Source organism: Lynx rufus, unplaced genomic scaffold (genome assembly GCF_022079265.1).
Source record: "Lynx rufus isolate CCGP_SWC_20201006 ecotype Redwood Valley unplaced genomic scaffold, mLynRuf1.p SCAF_2, whole genome shotgun sequence".
Classification (NCBI taxonomy): Eukaryota; Metazoa; Chordata; class Mammalia; order Carnivora; family Felidae; genus Lynx; species Lynx rufus.
Genome location: NW_025814834.1, coordinates 184,099,618 through 184,120,422, shown reverse-complemented (window position 1 = coordinate 184,120,422; position 20,805 = coordinate 184,099,618). Strand labels below are relative to the sequence as shown.

Below are 20,805 nucleotides of genomic sequence, written 5' to 3'. Positions count from 1 at the left end.
ACCTCCTGTGTTTATAAAACACAGATAATAGTACTCACCTCTCTGGGTGGTTGTGGAGGATCAAACAAGATGATGGCTCTGAATGCACTTTATATACTGGTAAGTGCCATTCACTTTCTGATAGTCTACCCAGGGCTCAGCATTCTGTAGGAGCTCCGTAAATACCATGAATATATTTTTGCTTTGAATTGAAATCTAATCATTCTCTGTCTCCTCACGCCTCTCCAAAGACTCAGGGCAAAATCTGCATATAATGAGAGCAGGTCCTGACCCTCAGGTTTTTCATCCTCCCAGCCATGACTCCTACCTCCTGCCTCTTGAGACACATCAACAAGCCAAGCACGGCCACAACCCCAGCTAAAGGCCCTTGTCTCAGACAAACTTGGCAGCTGCCTCCTCTTATTGGCAGGACATTTATCATCTTGAGGAAAATATTGATGGATAAGAAACCCCAGACAGGCAGTGCGTCTCACTGGGCATGCAGCCTCCTGCTTGGGAAGTGAGATTTGAGGTGCTGGTTCCAGGGCTTTCTGGAAGAAAAGGAGGGTTGGTGATCCTGTGGAGAATGGCCCATGCTCTCTAGGGATGACTGTGTCCAGTACATAGTAGATGTTCAATAACTGAGTTAGATCCGGGTTCAGTAGGTTCTTATACGAGATCTGGAGGTTGGAGGACCTTGGTCCAAACTCTTAATTTCCCAGATAGGAAAGTGGGATCAGGGAAGGCTAGTGACTTGCTCAAGATCACATAGCAGGTCAGTGGCACAGACCATATTACCAAAGTCCATGGCTCACGAATCTCCCATGGGAACACTGACCATTACACAATGATGCTACCAGGAGATATCTCAAAACCTCCGGTCAGATGGAGTAGTCTGGGAAGCTGGAACTCTGGGTTACCTAGGGAATCCAGAAGAAGGGGATTCCCTTAATTACATGCAGAGCTGTTCCCAGGGAGCACATCTTTTTAAAGATGAGAAGAATGGGAATAAGGCAGGGTGGTGTGTTATTTGGAGAGGTGGTGTGACATTGGTCTGTGCTGTAGTCTATCTCCAGTTGTCCCAAGCCACCATGTGTCATGGCACTCTCCCTGAAACCACCTACTGGTTCCCACAGCCTTCTCTAGCCTCATTGCCTCTTACTCCCTACCTTGCACCCCAAGGCCTAGATTTGTCCAAAGGAGGGAAGCAACTCTCCTGGTACTCTGGACTCTGCACACGCTGTTCTCTCAGCCTGTGAGGCCCTTGCATAGTACCTTCCTCACTCCACCTACTCCCATTACTGAGGCTGGGATTGATGCTCCTTCTAGCCACTGCCTGTGTCCCCCTCTGTCACAGCACTATACTGCGGTCACTCTCCTGCCTGTCTATACCATCACACTGGGAACTTCTCTAGGCAGAGGCCATGACCACTTGATTCTGCCTCCCTAGAAACCAGGCCAGACCCTGGTGCACAGTAGATGCTCAGTGAGTGTGGCCCTGCCATCTTCCACATAGAGCTTCAAGATGACACTGCTCCCCCCCCCCCCACCCCCCGCCCCGGCCCGCCATGGTTCTTGTTCTGACCTCTAGGGCCACATAGAATGGATCTACTCCCTCTGCTCCATGATGGCTCTTTAGAAATTTGACCAAAGCAAGGCCTCTAAATGTCTTCTTTCCAAGAAAATATTCCCAACTCCTTGACAAGTTCTTCACAAGTCATAGCTTTGGGTAGGGTAACCAACCATCTTGGTTTGCTTAGGACTTTCCTGGTTTTACCACTGGAAGTCCCCTACCTCAGGAAACCCCTAGGTCATAGGCAAACCCGAATAGTTGGCAAACCTTGTTTTGTCTTTCTTTCCCATGTCAGTCCTTCAGAGGCCTTGCACTATTTTCTCAATGTCCTGTATAGAGTGGTGGTCAGAAAAAAACATAGGGTTCCAGGAGTCCAATGACACAACAGAACAAAGAAAGTCTAGCATCTCCTTGTTCCTGACATCCGCTTCTGTTAATGCAGCCAGTAAACATCAATTTTGGCAGGACAGTATGTGGTGGATGTGGGGGTTGATACATTTGCCTTGTTGACCAATATCAAGCTTAATAGTGTCAATTAAGATGCCTCAACCATTTTACTACACAGAAAACCTCATTTCCCTGAATCAGTACTTTTCAAAGCTGCTTTTGTTTTGTTTTACACTAAAGGCAGAAATTAACACCTTTGTTCTTAATATTGCCTAAGTCCTCCAAGTGTTCAAGGCATTTGTCCATTCAACAATTATTTGTTAAACACCTACAGTGTGGCACACAGTCTTTGGCCTTTGAGCTGGTCAAAGTTATGTGCAACTCTGCAACTGATGTGAACTGATCTTGGGTAAAATTCTTCCACTCTGGGGGCTGTCCCCACATTTGCAAAAACAAGGGGGATGGGAACACAAGTAAGTGTGTATGTAAGTGTGCAAATGACTAGGAGTATAAACAAACAGGTTCAAGTTACTTAAGAACTAGCCAGCTAACAGCCATAATCCTGAAACAATATCAACTCTTTTTATCATCAACTTGGTTTCCATGGAGGCTCACAGTGCTGTTAGTGAAGGCTGACAGTTATCACCATAAAGAAACTTTACAACTTTGTAATTTGTAGCTCTCTGCTGTCAGTAATATTAACAGCATTTCGAATTATGGCTATAAACTTGACAACAGCAGATAAAACCCTTAGAAACCTCATTTGTGGGGATGAGGGAGGATGGGGGAAGGTAATGACATTTTGGTTTCTAGCCCTGGAGAGGAGGCACGCTTTGATATGGAGGTGGGAGGCAATAGGGCCAAGGCAAGACTCACAAAAGGCAAGGCAGCTCAGCTCAGGCACTGCAGAGTGGGGGCCTGGGTGGCATTTGGGTGATCAGGAATTACAGACACGTCAAGGCCAGGGGTGAGGGTTACAGAGAGCAGGGCTAGCAGATGGACAGGGCTGGCTGGTAGGTCCCAACCTCTGTGGGGTTCAGCAAAGGGCTTTTGTCCTACAGGAAATGGGAGGGAATCTGGGCCAAGTGCAGAGCAGGGAGGAAGGTGAGACAAAGCCTACCAGGCAGGATTGAGAGAACAACCTTGGGCATGTTATTTGACTTTTCTGGACTTTAGTTTCCCTACTATAAAATGGAAGTGCTTATCTCAAAGGCAAAAAATGAAATGATTCTTTCTGTTTCTGTCTGTCTATCGATCGATTGATCGATCGATTGAGAAATCCTATAATTTCATCTTCTAATCTAAAGATAAGAAAACTTGAACCCAGAATGGGGAACATATCTTTCCAAACCAGCACAATCCTCCAGTACAGGGATCCTGACCCGTCCCATAATGAATATCGCAATATTATTATTTTTATCATGACTACTGCTACTATTAGCCAGTCATTCATTCAGCCAGTCATTCAGCAAGCATTCATGTTTAAAGATCAAATTCTAGTCTACATCTGCATGGGGGAGAAAAAGAAACTCACAGGCCTGAGTTCAGTGTTGTTTTCTGTTCCCAAAGCTCTCTGATTGAAGCATTTTTTGCTTATGAATTTTAACAAAGGCTTGATCCTGGGCATGACAATCAGGGACTGGGAAGTACCTAGGTATTTATACATGCGAACCAACAGGTCAGACCTGACTGCTGCTTACTCTTCTGTCTAAAAAGTGAAGCCTTCTTACCAAGAAAGAAAACCCAGGCAGTACCCATACCAACCCCCCCCCCAGCACCCTCCCTCCAACAGCCCTAATATACACTTCTATTCTGATAATTCCTCTGAGCAACACAGATCACATCACCCATTGTCCTATTACTGAGCCAGCTACCCGATGCTGGTGAGGTTGCTTCCATTGCATTAATTAACTAATTAACTCATTCATTCATTCATTCATTCATCCATCCATCCATTCATTCATTGGCATTCCCTGAGATTCTACCTAGTATCAGACTTTAAGCCAGAGAGATGAAGTGATTTAACCAAGGTTGCACACAGCTTTATGAGGGACACAAGGGGCAAAAGGCCACACTAGAATGGGAATCCTGACTCCCAGTTCAGCATTCTTTTCTCCAACTCATCAAGGGGGAGTCTACCTTGACTGTGCACACCAAGAAAAATTCCTCCCTTCATTATGACTCTACAGTACCTTATAGAAAAATCTATTATGACCCTGCCCAAAGCTCAGGCCTCTCTCCAGAACTTCAGGGTCATATAGCCATCTGCCTAATAAGCCTCTCCATTTGTATGTCACATGAGCCTCCTACACTCAATACATCCCAGAGCTCAAAATATCCCCCTCCTCAATCCTTTTCTCCAATTTAAGTGATTGGCCCCACCATCCACCATGTTGTTCAAGTCAAGAAAATTGGGTATCTTCCGTGACTTCTTCCTTTACCAAGAAATCACCAAAAATACTCAATCCTACCTGTTAGATATCATAACATGTTGCTAAAATGGAAGTATCTTTGTGTTTTTAGTCTTAGTGCTCAGTTTTAGCGAAGATCTCAAGTCTATAGCTACTACATTTCAATGTAAGGCATGAAATCACCAGGCAGGACTTGCAAAGGGAAACCAGAAAGCCACTTTTGCACTCTTTAGCTCACCTTCAGACAAGAGGGCTACTGGAGGGGTATAGTGACCCAACAGAAGTAACCACCAGATCATCAGGGACTGAAGAAGGATCATAAACAACTGGCCTGAGCAGAGGGACTTGGCCAACATCAACAGATATCCAGCACAAGGGAAGGTATGTCTGAAGAAGCTGACGAGGGCTTGCTAATGCCATCTCACAAAAGTACCCATCACCCAAGACCTTTCCTGTTCCTTTCTTCCTCTCCTTCATCCCGCTCAACCTTGGAGGGCTGAACATCTGGGGTTAGCCAGATGGGGGAAAGGGCTGCAAGGCAAGCTGGAGAAACACAAGTCACCTTGAGCTTATTTGAGACAAGCCTGAGCTAGAGGATGGGGTGGTTTTTACTTTGAAGAGCTTTTATGGGTTTGACTGGATCAGATCTGGTCATTGCTGAACTGAGACTTTTTTGTGACCAGAGTTAATCAGAAAACTTTTAATTTCCTGAGACTTATTAGAAAGTCATGGGGCCTGCCAGAGTTTTTACACATCTAGATCTAGATCTATAATTTATGTACATCTATCTGTAGGGTCAACGGGGGACAAAAAAATACTTTATAATAGCACCCTGTGGGCACTGCTTATTCAATGTACCTGTTACATAGTTCCCATCTTCACCATCTGGGTCTGCCTATGTTTCTTTATCACCTGTTGCTTCTGGCACAGCCTCAACTACCCTCCAATACCCTGGACACACATCCTCTCTCTGGCATTAGGGTCGTCCCCTGTACGCCTACCTCTGCAGGAAGGTTCCCCCCACCCCTTCTCCTACCTGCGTGCCTTTTGTCCTGGAGGTTTGAGACTTAGTTTTTCTTTCTTCCTTCTGCCTCCCTTACACTCCCAAAGGGTTAGGTGACTCCCATGTGCTTCCCTGACCAGCAGAACTCCCCTCTGCCAGAGCATTTATCCTCTGATACTGCTGTCTCTACCTTTTCCCCTCCTTCCAAACTGTCTCCTCCTTGAAGGCAGTGCCTGGGCCTTATCCATCTATTTCTAGTGTCCAATGAGTGCTGTTTGATGGACAAGTAAATAAATTATATCTTTAATGTCTGATGTATATTTCAGAGGACCCAGTGCAAGGCTTATAGTAGGCTCTGAATTCAGATCAAGCCAATTAACTGAATTCTATATTCTATTAACATCTTCTCTGCGCCATTCCAGCCATGCTCTTCTCCCAGAGCCAGCATTTTCTGATTTCAAGGTGCCCACAGCTTATAAGCCTGTGTGGAAACCAGTCTACTCAGGACCCAAGGTCTCTGTTCCCAGTGTTTTCCTCATCCATTATGTCAAAGAGCTATTTATTTAGCTTGTAGCCAAACCATAAACAAAGGCCAGAGGAGCTCTGGGTTATTTTATGATTCCAGTTTAGCTTTTCTCTCTGTCTTTCTTCCTCTTCTTCAACTGTTTCTGCTTCTTCTTCTTTTTTTTTTTTTTTTTGTAAATCGTTTCAACAGAGCTTATTTATTATCTGGCAGGCCAGTAAATTGTAAATAGGGTTTGTTGAAGAATGGTACAAAATTCTCAGGAATTTATCATTTCACAACAACACAAACAACAAACCACATGAAGGAAAGGAAAGGGAACTAATATTTAATGGCACGGAAATTTTTTGGTAATTTGTCTGCATTCTTCCACGTAACCCTCAAAACAACCCTGTGAAGCAAGTAATATCCTCACTTTACAGATGAAGAAGCTGAGGTTCAGAGTGGTTACATAACTGGGTTAGGGCCCTCAGCTAGAATGATGCAAAGCAGAACTGACACCTAAGACTCTGACACCAGAGACGGGAACAGAGACCATCAGTCAGGGCAGAAGCCTCTGGGATGTTCCCCTTTTAGATTCTGTTAAAAGCTATGTGTCTTTTGGGGCACCTGGGTGGCTCAGTTGGCTGAGCATCTCTTGATTTCATCCCAGGTCATGATCTCACAGTTTGTGGGTTTGAGCCTCACGTCAGAGTCCTTGCTGAGTATGGAGACTGTTTGGGATTCTCTCTCTCCTTCTCTCTCTGTCTCTCCCCTACTCATGCTCTCTCTCTCAAAATAAATAAACGTAAACAAAAGTTATGAGTCTTCCTTCCAGAAAATGACCTATGTGTCTTTACTCACAGTTTACATAAACCATAAACAGTTCATAGGCTCTTCTTGAAGCCCATCCATAAGACCCTCAGTTAAGAACCCTTAATTAAAAGAATGAAAGTAGCTATGGGCTTAGCCTGATTGGCTGTCTAGGACACTTTTGTATTGATTTTCCTTATTAGATTGAACTCTTACACTCATGGAATCACTCCATATTAAGACTCTTCCAACCACAGAATTGTGGATTGTTAATTTTATAAACTCATCTGAGCACGGAATTATAAAATTTTAGATTTTAGATTTCAGAATCAGAAAAATCTTAGAACATCATAGCTGGATGGGACCACAGTAGAGATCAAGTCCACCCATGATTTCGTTCCATGGCTCTGACAGGTGGAAGTACTTACTGGACAATGAGGCTAAGAGATGGTCAGGACTTGCTCAAGGTTACCTAGTAATGGTGATGGAGTCAAAATTCAAACCCCGGATGCTGACTTCAGAGCCAGATCATCAGGTTAAAGCCTCACCCAATAAAAGGAAAGCCATGCACCCTTCATGGTGAGGGGAGGGGAGAAAAATGGGGCCAGGAGGAACATCTGTTGAGTACCTATCATGTGCCAGCATTGCCTGTGGGTTGGAGACACAATGCATCATCTCACTTTCCCATGAATCCTGCAGCATGAGTATCATTACTATTTTCATTTTACAAGTGGGTAATTGGCTCAGACTGGTGAGGTAACAGTCCAACGTCACACGGCTAGGGAAGGATCGGTGACTGCATCCATTGTTGTATTTCTCTGATGGAGTAGAGGAGGAAAGTCAGAGAACAACACCCTGATAAAGTTTAGCTGGTGCTTTTCCAGGGAGAAAAATTAAACTGACAAATACATATGTTCTGGTGGGTGGAGAGGCAGACACTATTGCTGGCCTGAATGAAATACCCCTCAGGCCTCCCGTAGTCCTTCTCTGGTCTTATTCTCTCATCCAGCATGCCCCGGATAACTAACGTGTCCTCCACGTACCCTGATGCTGACAAGGGCTGTTCTAGATAGCAGATATAAAAACCCTGCCATGGGAACTACACAACTGCTACTCTGTGAACCGTTGGTGTTGTGAGGTCGGGGCTGTCAACTGTGGTGACTCCACTGAGACTTTGCCCCATGAACCCTACCAACACAGCCACAGTCTCTTGTTCTAACAACCCCTTCTTAACATAAATGCAGGTCTCCATTCACAGTCACGTAAGCTTTATGATGTTTTAACCAACAGTCACTTAATATTTAGAGCTGACAGTGCATGCTCATATACATTATTTCATTTTAACTCCTTGCAGCTCAGTGAGGTTAAGTGTTATGTTCTCCTGTTACAGAGGAGGACACTGAGGCCCAGTCAGGTGACGAAACTGGACCAAGGTGACACATCTAGCAAGTGGCTGAGCCAGGATTCAAACCCAGATTTGTTTCAATTGAAAGTCTGCTCTTTGCTTAATAACCACACTTCTTCATGACTGTCTCTATTTAATTCCCATAAAGGGGATTAGGAAAGCAAAGGTTTGTAGTCCCTCTGTGAAGGTGATGGGCTCACCTTGGGGAGGTGAGGACTTGCTGAAGGACACTCTTTGAGATGGCGCTGGTGCTGTCATCAGAATCCAGGTCTCCTGACTCTCAGTCTGGAGGACACTTCCTCCCAGACCATATTGCCATTGCCATCAGACTGTGTAATTTCTCTTTCTGATCAGGACGTGGAGCCAGCAGCCAGCGAAGATCAAACTCCGTCTGCCTGAAGTCTCCCTCTCATATGAGAGGAGATACACATTTCAAACAAGAACCAGGTTAAATCGCTCTTAGGTGGTGAGCTGGTCTGGCTTCCCTGGTGCAACTCCTGGGTCCTCTTCTTGTACCCAGATGACGGGACAAGGCAGGGTGGCTCTGATGGCATTTGGTCCACTTGGCTCATGCACCACCTCACTGTCCACTCCGAACTCCTCCCAGTCACTAGCTCCTGCTCCTCACTGACACCCCCATCCAATCACTTACCAAATCTACATGTATGTGGTTCCACATTCTACATACTCCCCGGAAGCACCCAGGTTTAGGCCAGAATCATCTCCCACCTGGATTGTCAGAACAGCCTCCTATGTGTGTCCTTGCCCAAAGTCTTGGCCCCTTCCAATCTATTCTTCCCACTGTAGTCAGAGTGGCTTTCCACCGTGGTGTGAAACCCTTCTATCGTTCTCCATTGCCTTCACATTCAAGTTCAAATTCCTCACAGTCTGCCACTTCAGTGTCATCTCTTATATCTGAAGTCCTACAGCCATCCTGGACCACCTTCTTCCTCCTGCACATCTTCCTTCCTCCCCTCTATCTGTCATGTCCTCCCTCCAACAGACCCCAGTCCAGTCTGGCTAATTTCTACTCAACCTTAAAAACTCAGCTTAGATGTCACTTCTATTGGGAAGCCTTCCTTGACCTCCCCAAATTGTGCTTGGGTCTCCTTTTACTCCCATACAAAGACATATTTGTCATTAATATGTTCACTGCTACATCCACCATGCCTAGAACTTACCCTAGCTTCTGACAGACACTCATATGTACTTGTTAAGGGAAGTTCCCCATGGCTATCTGGAATCCCTCCACTACAAGACTCACCATGCTCTATTATAATTGCCTCTTTCCTTTTCTGTCTCCCCAAAAGCTCTGTGAGCCAGGGACCATGACTTTTGGTTAGTATTTTACCCTGGGTGCCTAGTATGATTCCTGGCACGTACTGACAATGTGTTTATTTTGATGCACAAGGACTGGGTGTTGAAGAGAAAACCTGGGCCTGGGGCAAGGGAGGGGCATTCTACTAAGAAACACATTTTCTTTCAACACAAAAGCAGGCGAGGTGCTAAGAAAGCACCTCTGACATCAGAAATCAATAGCAGACTAAGCGCAGGTCTCCTCTGGAGGGACCTACGGCTCACTGGGAACAAGTATGTGGAATCCCTTTGGTACACATGCTCAGATACTTCTTCCAGGCAACCCTCTCGATCTCCTTTGCCACAACATCCCGGGAGAACAAAGCAAGTGTGGTGTGGAACGCCACCTATACATGTATTACAGGTGTTAGCAGGTCCTGGAGAAGTCATGGGCACACACCAAGTGTGTGTGTGGGGAGGGGCAACGTGACACACAGAAGTGGCCAGGATCCTCTGTCTCACAGCAGAGCCTACTCCCTTGGCCTTGCTAGGCCAAGTAGTTATCAAAGCAGATTTCAAGGTGACTGTCTCAATCTTGGTGACTGCAGGGAAGGGACTCTCAGTTCTTATGATCTCTCCAGTGTTCCACTGGATCCAGAACACTGCTCTAACGCCTGGCCTACCTGCTTCTCACCCTTTGGTCAGGGGCCATCGCCCTGCCTCCCATGTTCTCAGCAAGGTAACTGGACCCCCCAGGGCCACCAGGCTGCAACTGACTGGGTGGACTAGTCCTGAGTCATGCCCCGACCAGAAAGGATGCTTTCCTGAACAAAATATGGCAGGAACTCCATGAACACTCATCAAGGGTTGAACAAGGGCTAAAAGGAACACTTCTACTTCTAGGGAGAGAGAAATTATACATATATAGAGTTAATATCATCCCTTTCCATTTTGTTCCATCAACTATAATGCTTTCTCTAAGAAAACTAAGTGTTAGGAAAGGAGAAATGGGTCGATCCAAAAACAAAAGGATAAAGGGAAGCAAAAACTGTCACAATCTGTCACAATCCTTATGTATGGACCTTGACATTAAAATCAATACCCAGGAAATTAGAATGACTAAATAATCCCTAGAAATTCAAGGAAGGTAGAAAGTAACCTCTAATAGTTTCATTATGACAAGCGTGGGGGATTTTGGAGAAATTGTAAGAGGAAGCCAAGAGGAAAAGCAAATTGGGGAATGTCAAAGCAGAGAGAAAGATGTGCAGAGGATGGGAAGGGAGGCAGGGAAGACACAGGGGAGGCATGGGGAGAGAAGGAGAGGAGAGGAGGGTGGGGAGAAGAGAGAATCCAGGAGGGAGGGGACATAAGAAGCAGGGAGAGAAAAACACAGGACAGGAGTGGAGGGGGAGCTAGAGGAGAGAGGACAAGGGGAGGAAAATGGGTGAACAGAGAGAAGAGAAAGATGACACAAGCGTAAAAAGGTGGGAGGTGAAAAGACAAGATATAGTTTTACATGTTCAGGGTTAGAAGGAGTCCAGACCACCCAGGTCTTCTTCAGCAACCAGGGGGATGGTCATTCTCCAGCCCATGTGCTTACATACCTGAGATGGTAGAAGACGTACTCCCTCGTGAGGGTGTGGAGGGGAGATAGAGATGGGAGCAGCAGAAGGCCGTCACGGAGCCAGTTGGGATGGGGTGTGTCCATTAGAAGGGCAAGGGGCAAACAGGACAATCCAAAGATGCCACCAGCATAACCAGCCTCCATTCTCACCCCAGAGCCTCAGCCCTCACCTAAGCTGAATGTCGGATTCCTGCCTGCCCATTAAATGTTGCCAGACCTGGATACTCGTGGCTAGATGCAGGCTGGCCCAGGCCTGGAGTGGGGGTGGGGGGAACCTGCTAAGGATACAGGCTTCTTCAGTGTAGGGCACAGCAGCTGTAGTGCCCCCGATGATGTAGCTGTAGAAGGAGACCTCGAGGGTGTAGCAATAGGAAGTATGGTCCAGTAGCCCACCAAGGAAGCGACGGCCAGTTCCTGCTTTCACAGCATCCCGGTTAAAGGATGTGCTGGACTGAGAAAGACAAAGTAGGGAGGAGAGAATCAGGGCCAGGCACCTGCTGGCTATCGGATCTTACTACACCTTTGGGTCTCAGCCTCCTCATCTGAAAAGTGGATATTAACCACACATCACAGAGTTATTATGGGGACTGATTACATAAACAAACAGAATTAAATGAAAGCATCCAGCAGGGTTCTTTGGATAGTAACTGCCATTTAACAAATATTTGTGGGAATTCGAATGGGGACAGATGGAACAAGGAAACGTAGACAGAGAACAATAAGCAATTATATTGTGATGATAATCAAAATGAAAATTTGGGCAATGCTTGCAACTTTGTAATGTTGCTTCCTACATGGCATCTCATTTACACTTCAAAATAACCCCTTGACATAGGTGTTGCAATTTTGCCCCTCTGGGTGCGAAAATGAGGCTCACAGAGATGGAGCAAGCAAGTGATACAGCACAGAGTTGAACCGAGGAGTAAGTAACCCCAGAAGCGCTGACACTCCTTCACAATGGCTCCCTCCGCTGGGGGCAGCCTAACTCCAGCTGGATATCACCAGAGGGTAGGGATCATGGCTGTTTCTCCACAAGAGTGTCAGCTTCACCCATGGAGGTGGATAGAGAGAGGACAGAGCCAGCGGGTCAACATCTCAAGTCCTCTGTTCAAAGACAGGCAAAATGTTGGGCAACTTGCCTTATTTGGTTTAGCCTCAGTTTTCTCATCTGTAAAGTGGAGGTGATAATACCATCTCTTTCACAGAACTGTGAGGTAATTCATCTGAGGTTAAAGGACATTCCCTGCTAACCCACAGAGATCTAAGGAAATAAAGAGGCTGTGGTTTTAATAAGAGAATGTGTGTCTTGTTCAGCAGAGTATAAGAGAAGAAGGAAAAGAGGGAGAAAGAAATTAGCAAGACAAGGCAGAGATTTAAAGACACATTTAAAGGAAGAGAAACTATGTGTGCATGCACATGCGTGTGTACATGATATGTGTGTGTGTGTGTGTGTGTGTGTGTGTGTGTGTGTGTGTGTGTGAATTCTGAGATAAAGCAAGGGATCAGAAAATTAGAACGTCACGTCTGAAAGGACACTTGAAGTCCGTGCAGTGAAATCATTTTAACGTGGGGTACTGAGGATCAGAGAAGAGACAGGGACGGGTGAGGACAGATTACTTTGACCCTGGTCTTGAGCTCTTAAGATGGCTGCAGTGCAGGAACACCATCAGCCAAGGCCAAAAATAAAGCTCCTAGACTGAGCCCCTTTTGTTTGCCCTGGAAACCTCACCCCTGTGAGGGTCTCTGAGGCCTGTGGCCCAGCCTCCCAGGGAATGTGGATCCAGGAGACCACAGCCTGCTCTGAAATTGGAGTGGTTTCAAAAAGCCTGGGGCTAGCCATCCTATGGATTCCTACAGAAACAAGCGTGGTTGTTTCTACCCCAGAGATGTAAATGGGGAGCCACCTGGGTATCTCTTGGGTGCAAAGAGGAGACTGGTCCAGTTCCTTCCGGGTCTGGCATTCAGAACTTCTGAGATTCAAAGCATCTTATCTCATGGAGAAATTCATCATCTCCACTAATGTCCAGGCCTGGAGTAATGGGCAGGCACTAGCCTTCAGCTCATCAACTCAAAAATTGCTATGACCTTTGTGGGCCTCTCCCACTCTGGCCATACAGAAATAATAGGCCTTAGAGAATTAGTATCAGAACAAAGGAAAATGTGCAGAAACTCTCTCCCATGTCCCCACACCACACGCTGACTCTACTCCTCATCCTCTCTCCAATACTGCTTCTTGCTGCAAATTATTCTAGCTGCCAGTCCACGGCCGCTGCAGTCTTCTCGGTGTGTGAGGTGGGTAGCAACAACCAGCCTCTGGAGTCTGCAGACTCCTTTGCCGTCTATTGCTGTGTTTGTGCTCCCAGGAAGCTGTGATGCAGGCAGGGCAGAACATTATCACCCATGAATTACTGACAAGGAAATTGAGACCCGGAAAGGGTCATGGAGGGAGACAATGGGGAGCATACACTGCCCTCCCCCCTTCAGCAGGTATGTTAGGCTCCTACTAAAAGGGCTGGTGAAAGTAGGCCCTGGGGCAGGGTCCGGTCTGTCACGTGGTGGGGGGGGGGGCTTGGTGAGTCCCTTGTCTTGCTACTGCTGGGGTCAGACCAACTGAACAAAAAATGCCAGCTCCTCAGAAAGACCACGTGCTGCCTTGGAGTCTCCCTCCTGATGCAATGGGCTGCTTGAGGGCATGAGCGGAGCTCGTTCACCTCTATCTCTATCGCCCACACAGGGCCTGGCACAGAGCTGGCTGGTGGTCTGTGAATGTTAAACCCAGCTGAAGTGAGTGAAGAGGAAGAGAGGTAGGCAGTAAAAGGGAGGGGGCTGGGCAGGAGAGGGGGCGTGCTGAGAGAGAACCCTCGACTTACGTAGGAGAAGTCTTCAGCATTCTGGCAGAGGAGCTTGGGGAAAATGGCCTGCCTCTGGAACCGTTCCTCATCCTCAAAGATGTTGCCGTACATGAAGCCATTCATCATGGTGGAGTGGGCGTGTATGTCAATATAAAACTCCAGGCTTGTTTTCTGTTGAGAGAAAGGATGACAAATGAGAAGTCTGGGGTCACAGAGCTTGCCTTAAAGGATCAGACACTAAACATGGTGCATGAACGTGCGCACACACACACACACACACGCTCACATACTTCCTTCTGAGCCGGGCCTACGTGTCAGCAGATTTAGCAGCCGTCTGCAATGTGATTGGAGGGGTTGAGAGCCGTGAGGATCAGTTTCTCCCCACTTTTAACACCATCTGCCCCCAAGGTCTGAGAACACTATAGTTAGTAGCATCCTTCTTCAAGAGGTGAGGGCTTTGTTGGGTTAAGGCTTAATGTTGCTTACCCAGAACAGTTAATACATTCATGACTAAAGGCACTAGCAGACTTTGTTTTTCCGATCAATGAGAAATACGTTTTAGGTAACATAATTGCATTTACATTGGGCTTGCTTATAGTTTTGGCCTGACTGGGCCATTTCTAGCTGAGGAGGTCTGGGGTAGATCACTGCCCTACTCTGAGTCTCAGCTTTCTTATTTAGACAAATGGGTATTTTAACTCCAACCTCAGAGAAGTTATACTGGGAACCAAACACTGCAATAAAAATTACTATCATTTACTGCATATTTAATGCATGCCAAGCACGATTCTGGGAGCTTTATGTACGACATATTAGTTAATTCTTTTATTTCACCTCATTAGATGTTACCACACCTACTCTCCAATAATATATAAATAGTGCATGGAAAAAAAACAATACACACTATGCTCTGTAATCTGTAAAGATGACTTTGACTAGTCTTTCTCTGCTCTCCACTTACACATATTTAAGGCATTCCCTAGCCTGAAACGGTATTATTTGCTAGTGTTTCCACCAAGGAACTCCCTGAAGGTAGGGAGATGTCTCTAAACAGCCCAGTGCCTGGACATGAAGGATGATACTCAGGCGCTGTATGCAGAATGACTGCACAGGCAACCCCAGGGAGATTGCCCTAGACACCAGAATGGACTGGCAAGAATTAGGGAATTTTTTGGCCCATAAATCTTTCATGTTCCTCAAATCTGACTTTCTCTTCCAAGATATCAGCACAGTGTATACCTGATAATCCTTTCTGAGAGTAGCAGAGGCTCCAAGTATGAAAGAGACTTGTCCAACCTGGCATAACTAAGACTAAAAAAGCCCAGGTCTCCTGATCCCTGGTGCAGTTAACTTATCGCCATCAATGGCCAACTCTAGAAACAGTCACGGAAAAATCTGGCCACCTTTCCATCCCTTTTCTAGTGTGTGTTCCTGGGAAAGAAAGTCCACACTTAGAAGAGCTCTCTCTCTTTGGGACACTTTGAAACGAAGTTACCACCAAATGAAAACCATGTTGCTTCTAGAATGTGGGCCTGGTGACTGTCATTTCATTTGCCTCAGAGTTGGAGTGAAAAATTACGTCTTGCCGAGCTCCCAACTCTCTGGGTAGCATAAGCTGTCTTTTGAGAGATACAAGATGCACTGCTCTGTGTGATATTAAACTCATCATTTTCAGCTTTGGAGGTGGAATACACAACGATTCAACAGGAGCCCTATAAAAGTCATCTTCACAATTTTATTTTCTTCAATTGTCTGTCTTTTCCTCTGAGCTTTTGATGAGTTGCAGAGGAAAGGAGGAGGTAGAGAGATGACTTAAGAAATGTGTAAGGAGAGGCTGCAGTTTATATCTCTGAACACCCAAACTGGAGAGGGTCTTAGACACCAGCTGCTTTGACCTTGCCTGGCTCGGCGCTGTGTGGGGAGCTTGCTTGTGTAGGGCTGGCCAGCGAGTTAGCGAAGGAGTAAGAATTAGAACCTGGTTCTTCTGATAACATTCTAGAGTGGCTTCTACTGCCCTATTCTGACACCTGGCACCTAATGTGATTTCACTTTAAAAAACCAGCAAATACTATTGATTGATTTACATGGTTCAAAAGTCAAAAAGATATGAAAGAATTTACAGGGAGAAACCTCCATATCGCCCCTATGAATCTCCAGGCACCTGGTTTCACTCCCCAGAGGCAATTCATGTTAGTAGGTTCTCACATATGCCTTTCAGAGATACTTTATGCACAAACAAGAAAACATCCACCCTCTGCCCAACATTCTCAATACACACACACGGTAACACGCTAAACACACTCTTCAGATCTGCTTCCTTTCTCTTAACATGTCTTGGAGGTATTTTTTCTCAGTACATAAACAATTACTTCATTCTTTTGAAAAGCCCTATATAAACTATTCAGCCAGCCTCCTATTGGCAGGCATTTCAATTATTTCCAACCTTTTCCTGTTACCAGCAATGTCTTGGTGGTTCACTCTGTATATACGCTAGCTCACCTATGTAATTATATGTAAGATAAATTTCAAGAAGCAGAATTTCTGGGCCCCTGTGCATTTGCAGTGCTGATCAACACTGACAGACTGACTCTCTCAGAAGGGCCAATTTATACCCCTAGCAAAATAGTCAATGTTTCTTTTGCAATTGCACTGACAACAAGGGTGGAATGAAACTTTTTGATATTCGTCAATTTGGTGGGTGAAAAATGATATTGAAGATTAGCTTTAATCTGAATTTCTCTTAGTATAATTCTCTTTTATTACATGGTTAAGTGTCTTTTCATATGTTTATGAACTATTTGCATTTTATTTTCTTTGAATTGTTAATTTTATCTGCCCATTTTGAAAGCTGGATTGTTGGCTTTTATGTGTGGTACAAAAATATTTTTGCTCAGTTTGTCATTGTTCTTTGACTTTACTTCTAGTACTTTTTTCCATGTGGAAGTTTTTAAATGCTAATTTTTAAAAAAAATTTTTTTTTAACGTTTATTTATTTTTGAGACAGAGAGAGACAGAGCATGAACGGGGGAGGGTCAGAGAGAGGGAGACACAGAATCTGAAACAGGCTCCAGGCTCTGAGCCGTCAGCACAGAGCCCGACGCGGGGCTCGAACTCACGGACCGCGAGATCGTGACCTGAGCAGAAGTCGGCCGCTTAACCGACTGAGCCACCCAGGCACCCCTTTAAATGCTAATTTTTTATACAGATTTATCAATCTTTTCTTTTGTTGTTTCTGGGTTGAATTCTTTCATTGTTTCTTCTATTATTTTTATCGTTCTACTTTTTATAGCTAAAAATTTCATTTCAATTTTGATTTATGTGGACGTAGGCTGTGAGGTAATATTACACTTTATTGTCCCACACTATTTATGAAATTGTGTATCTTTTCTCCACTGACTTGAAAAGCCATCTTTACCATATACATTTTTTTTGTACGTATCTGGGTTTATTTCTGGACTTTTCATTCTGGTCTAATCATTTCTCTATTCATTATAACACAGTTTTAATTATATTAAGTTTATAATGTATCTTATTTCATTTATATGTTTAAGTGTAGTTATCACCTGTCACTATGCAACATTATTACAATACCATTGACTATATTCCTGATGCAGTACCTTTCCTCCTCATTACTTATTCATTCCATAACTGGAAGCCTGTATCTCCCACTCCCCTTCACTCATTTTGCTCACCCCCTGCCCCAGGCAACCACCACTAGTTTGTTCTCTATATTCATGGGTCTGTTTCTGGGTTTTTTGTTTGTTTTGATTTTTAGATTCCATATATAAAGTGAAATCATGTGGTATGAGCTCTGACTTATTTCACTTACATAATGCCCTCTAGGTCTACCCATGTTATCATCTGTTATCACAAATCCCAGGATCTCAAGATCCCATTCCTTTCTATGACTAAGTAATATACCAATTTCATATATATATATATATATATGTATATATATATATATATTAAAACTTTTTTTAATGTTTATTTTTGAGAGAGACAGAGACAGAATGCGAGTGGGTTAGGGGCAGAGAGAGAGGGAGTCACAGAATATGAAGCAGGCTCCAGGCTCCAAGCTGTCAGCACAGAGACAGACGCGGGGTTGGAACTCACAAGCTTGAGATCATGACCTGAGCTGAAGTCAGACACTCAACCGACTGAGCCACCCAGGCGCCCCTATATATATATATATATATATATCTTTATCCATTCATTTATTCATGGACACTTGGGCTGCTTCCATACCTTAGCTATTATAAATAATGCTGCAATAAACACAGGGTGTACATATCTTTTCAACTTAGTGTTTTATAATGCATTTTAATATTTAAAAGGCTATTATCACCTCACTATGCTTCTTTTCCCAAATTTTCTTTACTGTCTTGCATATTTTTCTATGTGATCTTTATAATTAGCTTGTTTAGTTTTTTTCTCCCCAAACCCTGTCAATATTCTCAATATTTGAGAATACTATTCTCAAAAATATAATCATATAGGATTTTTGTATTACCATAGGGAGAATTGACTTATAAGTTGGAGCCTTCTAATCCACGAATATGTTTTGACTTTCCATTTATTCAAATTTTCTCTTGGGTACAGTAGGAAATTTTCAAAGTTTTTGTTTTTGTTTTCATATAGACACTGAACATTTATTTTTGATGCCAAGGCAGTTTATATTTTCACTCTCTGCTGTAATTACGATGCTTTCTTCCATTAACTCTTCTAACTGATGGTTCTTTATAAATATAAAGGCTCTTGTTCTCGACATATTAAATTTATATCCGACCCCTCACTAATTCTATTATTATTTGCAGTAATTTGTTGTTTAATTTTTTTGTATTTTCATTTGTTTATTCAACAAATAATCACTGGGTGCCTACGATGTGTCAGACAGTGTTGTAGGCATTGGGGTATGCACCAGGGAATGTGCTGGGTGCTAGGGATAGAGCAATGAACACAACAGAAAGTTCTTGAACTTGAAGAGTTTATATTCTTTGAGGAGAGAAAGGGAATAAACAAATCAATTAAGAAATATAAAGGATGTCAGGAGGCATTAGGGCCACGGAGACAAGTAAAGTAAAGAAATGGAATAGAGGTCTTGAAAACTAGCAACATGAATGGAGCAGGAGAGGTAGTCTTGAGGCTATCAGTTAGAAGAGTTTTCCAGGTAGAAGGAGAAGTCAATGCAACATGCCACATAATGTGACACGCACTAGGCATGTTTGAAGAACAGCGAGGAGGTGAGGATGCCTGGAAAGAGGGAGTGAAGAAAGGGGACATACTTTCCAGGTTTGTAAACTTATTACTTGCACATAGGAATTCTATCCATTTCCCCCGTAGTTTTTATGCTTCTAATTTCTTGTTCATGTACTACAATGAGTAGTACTTACAAAACAATAGTAAAAGATTAGTTTCTAAGACCACTTCCCACTCTGAGACTCTAGGGGCTAGAACTGGAGTAAAAAAAAAAAAAAAAAAAGGAAATTTATCTGAATAGGGGTCTAAGTTTGAGGTCTTAGTTTTTTTTCCTCTCCACTGCACATATCCACCACTTTGTTGGGAATACCAAAGACCACAAATACTAATTCCAGCCATGTCCTTATTATGTTCTCTATCTAAACTGGCTTTATGGACTCATGTGGTCCAGTTAGATGGAACATGGAAGGCAGGAGCAGGGTTTCTACACAATCTGTGACTATGGAGAAGTGGAAACTCTTCACTGTGCCTCAATTTCCTTATTTTATTTTTAACTTTTTTAATGTTTATTTATTTTTAAGAGAGAGGCAGAGTTCAAGCGGGGGAGGGGCAGAGAGAGTGGGAGACACAGGATTTGAAGCAGGCTCCGGGCTGAGTTGTCAGCACAGAACCCAAAGAGGGGCTTGAACTCATCAACTGTGAGATTTTGACCTGAGCTGAAGTTGGATGCTTAACTGACTGAGCCACCCAGGCGCCCCTCAATTTCCTTATTTTACAAGTGGTTGTTGGATGAGACAGAGGCGCTATGACTTCCTTAAACTTGTCATGATTTCTTCTTGTCCTCAGTTAAAATAAATCCCTCATTCTTCTTCAAACAGCTGCTTGCTTGGGCCTTGGTATCAGTACTTGTTATTCTATACCTAATCTGGCTGATAAGTATGTCTGTGAGTCTATGAGGGCAGGGACCACGTTGGATCCAGGTCTCATCACCTCTACCTGTTCCACTACAATAGCTTCTTACCTGGTTCCCTTGCTGTTCAGAGTGATTTTTTAAAATGCAAATAAATGTCACTTCCCTAGTTAAAACTGTTCTGTATTTTGGGGAAGCCGGGTGACTTAGTAGGTTAAGTATATGACTTTTGATTTCGGCTCAGTTTACATGAAGCCCCGTGTTGGGCTCTGCACTGACAGTATGGAGCCTGCTTGGGATTCTCTCTCTCCCTTGTCTCTGCTCCCTCCCCACGCACACATGTGCTTGCACACACACACACACACACACACACACACACACACTCTAAAAATAAATAAACTTAAAAAAAAAACTGTTCTGTATTTCTCTACTGCTCACATGATAGAGTCCAAGCCCCTTAATAGATTTTAAAAGGGCCTGCGTGATCCAGTCCCTGTCCCCTGTCTAGTCTTAGCTCTTGACATTTCTGGTCTCACACTGTCCGCGCCAGTCCTGTGGAATGACCGGCAGTACCTCGCACTGCTATGCTCATGACTCCGGCTCCACATTTACACACAATAAATTCTCCTTTGCCCGGGATACAGTTTCTCTTTATCTGGCTAACTTTGATACAAGCTTAAAATGTGAGGCAGAAACTGAATGGATGCTCATCAGTCTCACTTCCTTTTCCTGGACCACGGAGGACACTTCCCAGTCTCCTTTGCTATTTGGCTGGGATCAAATGGGATGTCAGCAGTGGTGACAATTGCCACTTCCAGACCTGACCATAACACTCATACTCAATCACCCACATT

At 44.3% G+C, this 20,805-nt stretch overlaps 1 protein-coding gene across 1 annotated transcript in view; it reads right to left on the bottom strand.

The window, feature by feature from the left end:
* The window catches only part of AGBL4 (AGBL carboxypeptidase 4), a 1,304,809-nt gene that overhangs the window by 36,822 nt on the left and 1,247,182 nt on the right, over positions 1-20,805 (bottom strand). The window contains exons 10-11 of the mRNA XM_047082354.1: positions 13,864-14,016; positions 11,282-11,444 (exon numbers count right to left, since the gene is read on the bottom strand). Of these exons, the coding sequence (XP_046938310.1) occupies positions 11,282-11,444; positions 13,864-14,016 (316 nt within the window). The remainder of the gene's footprint in view (positions 1-11,281; positions 11,445-13,863; positions 14,017-20,805) is intronic.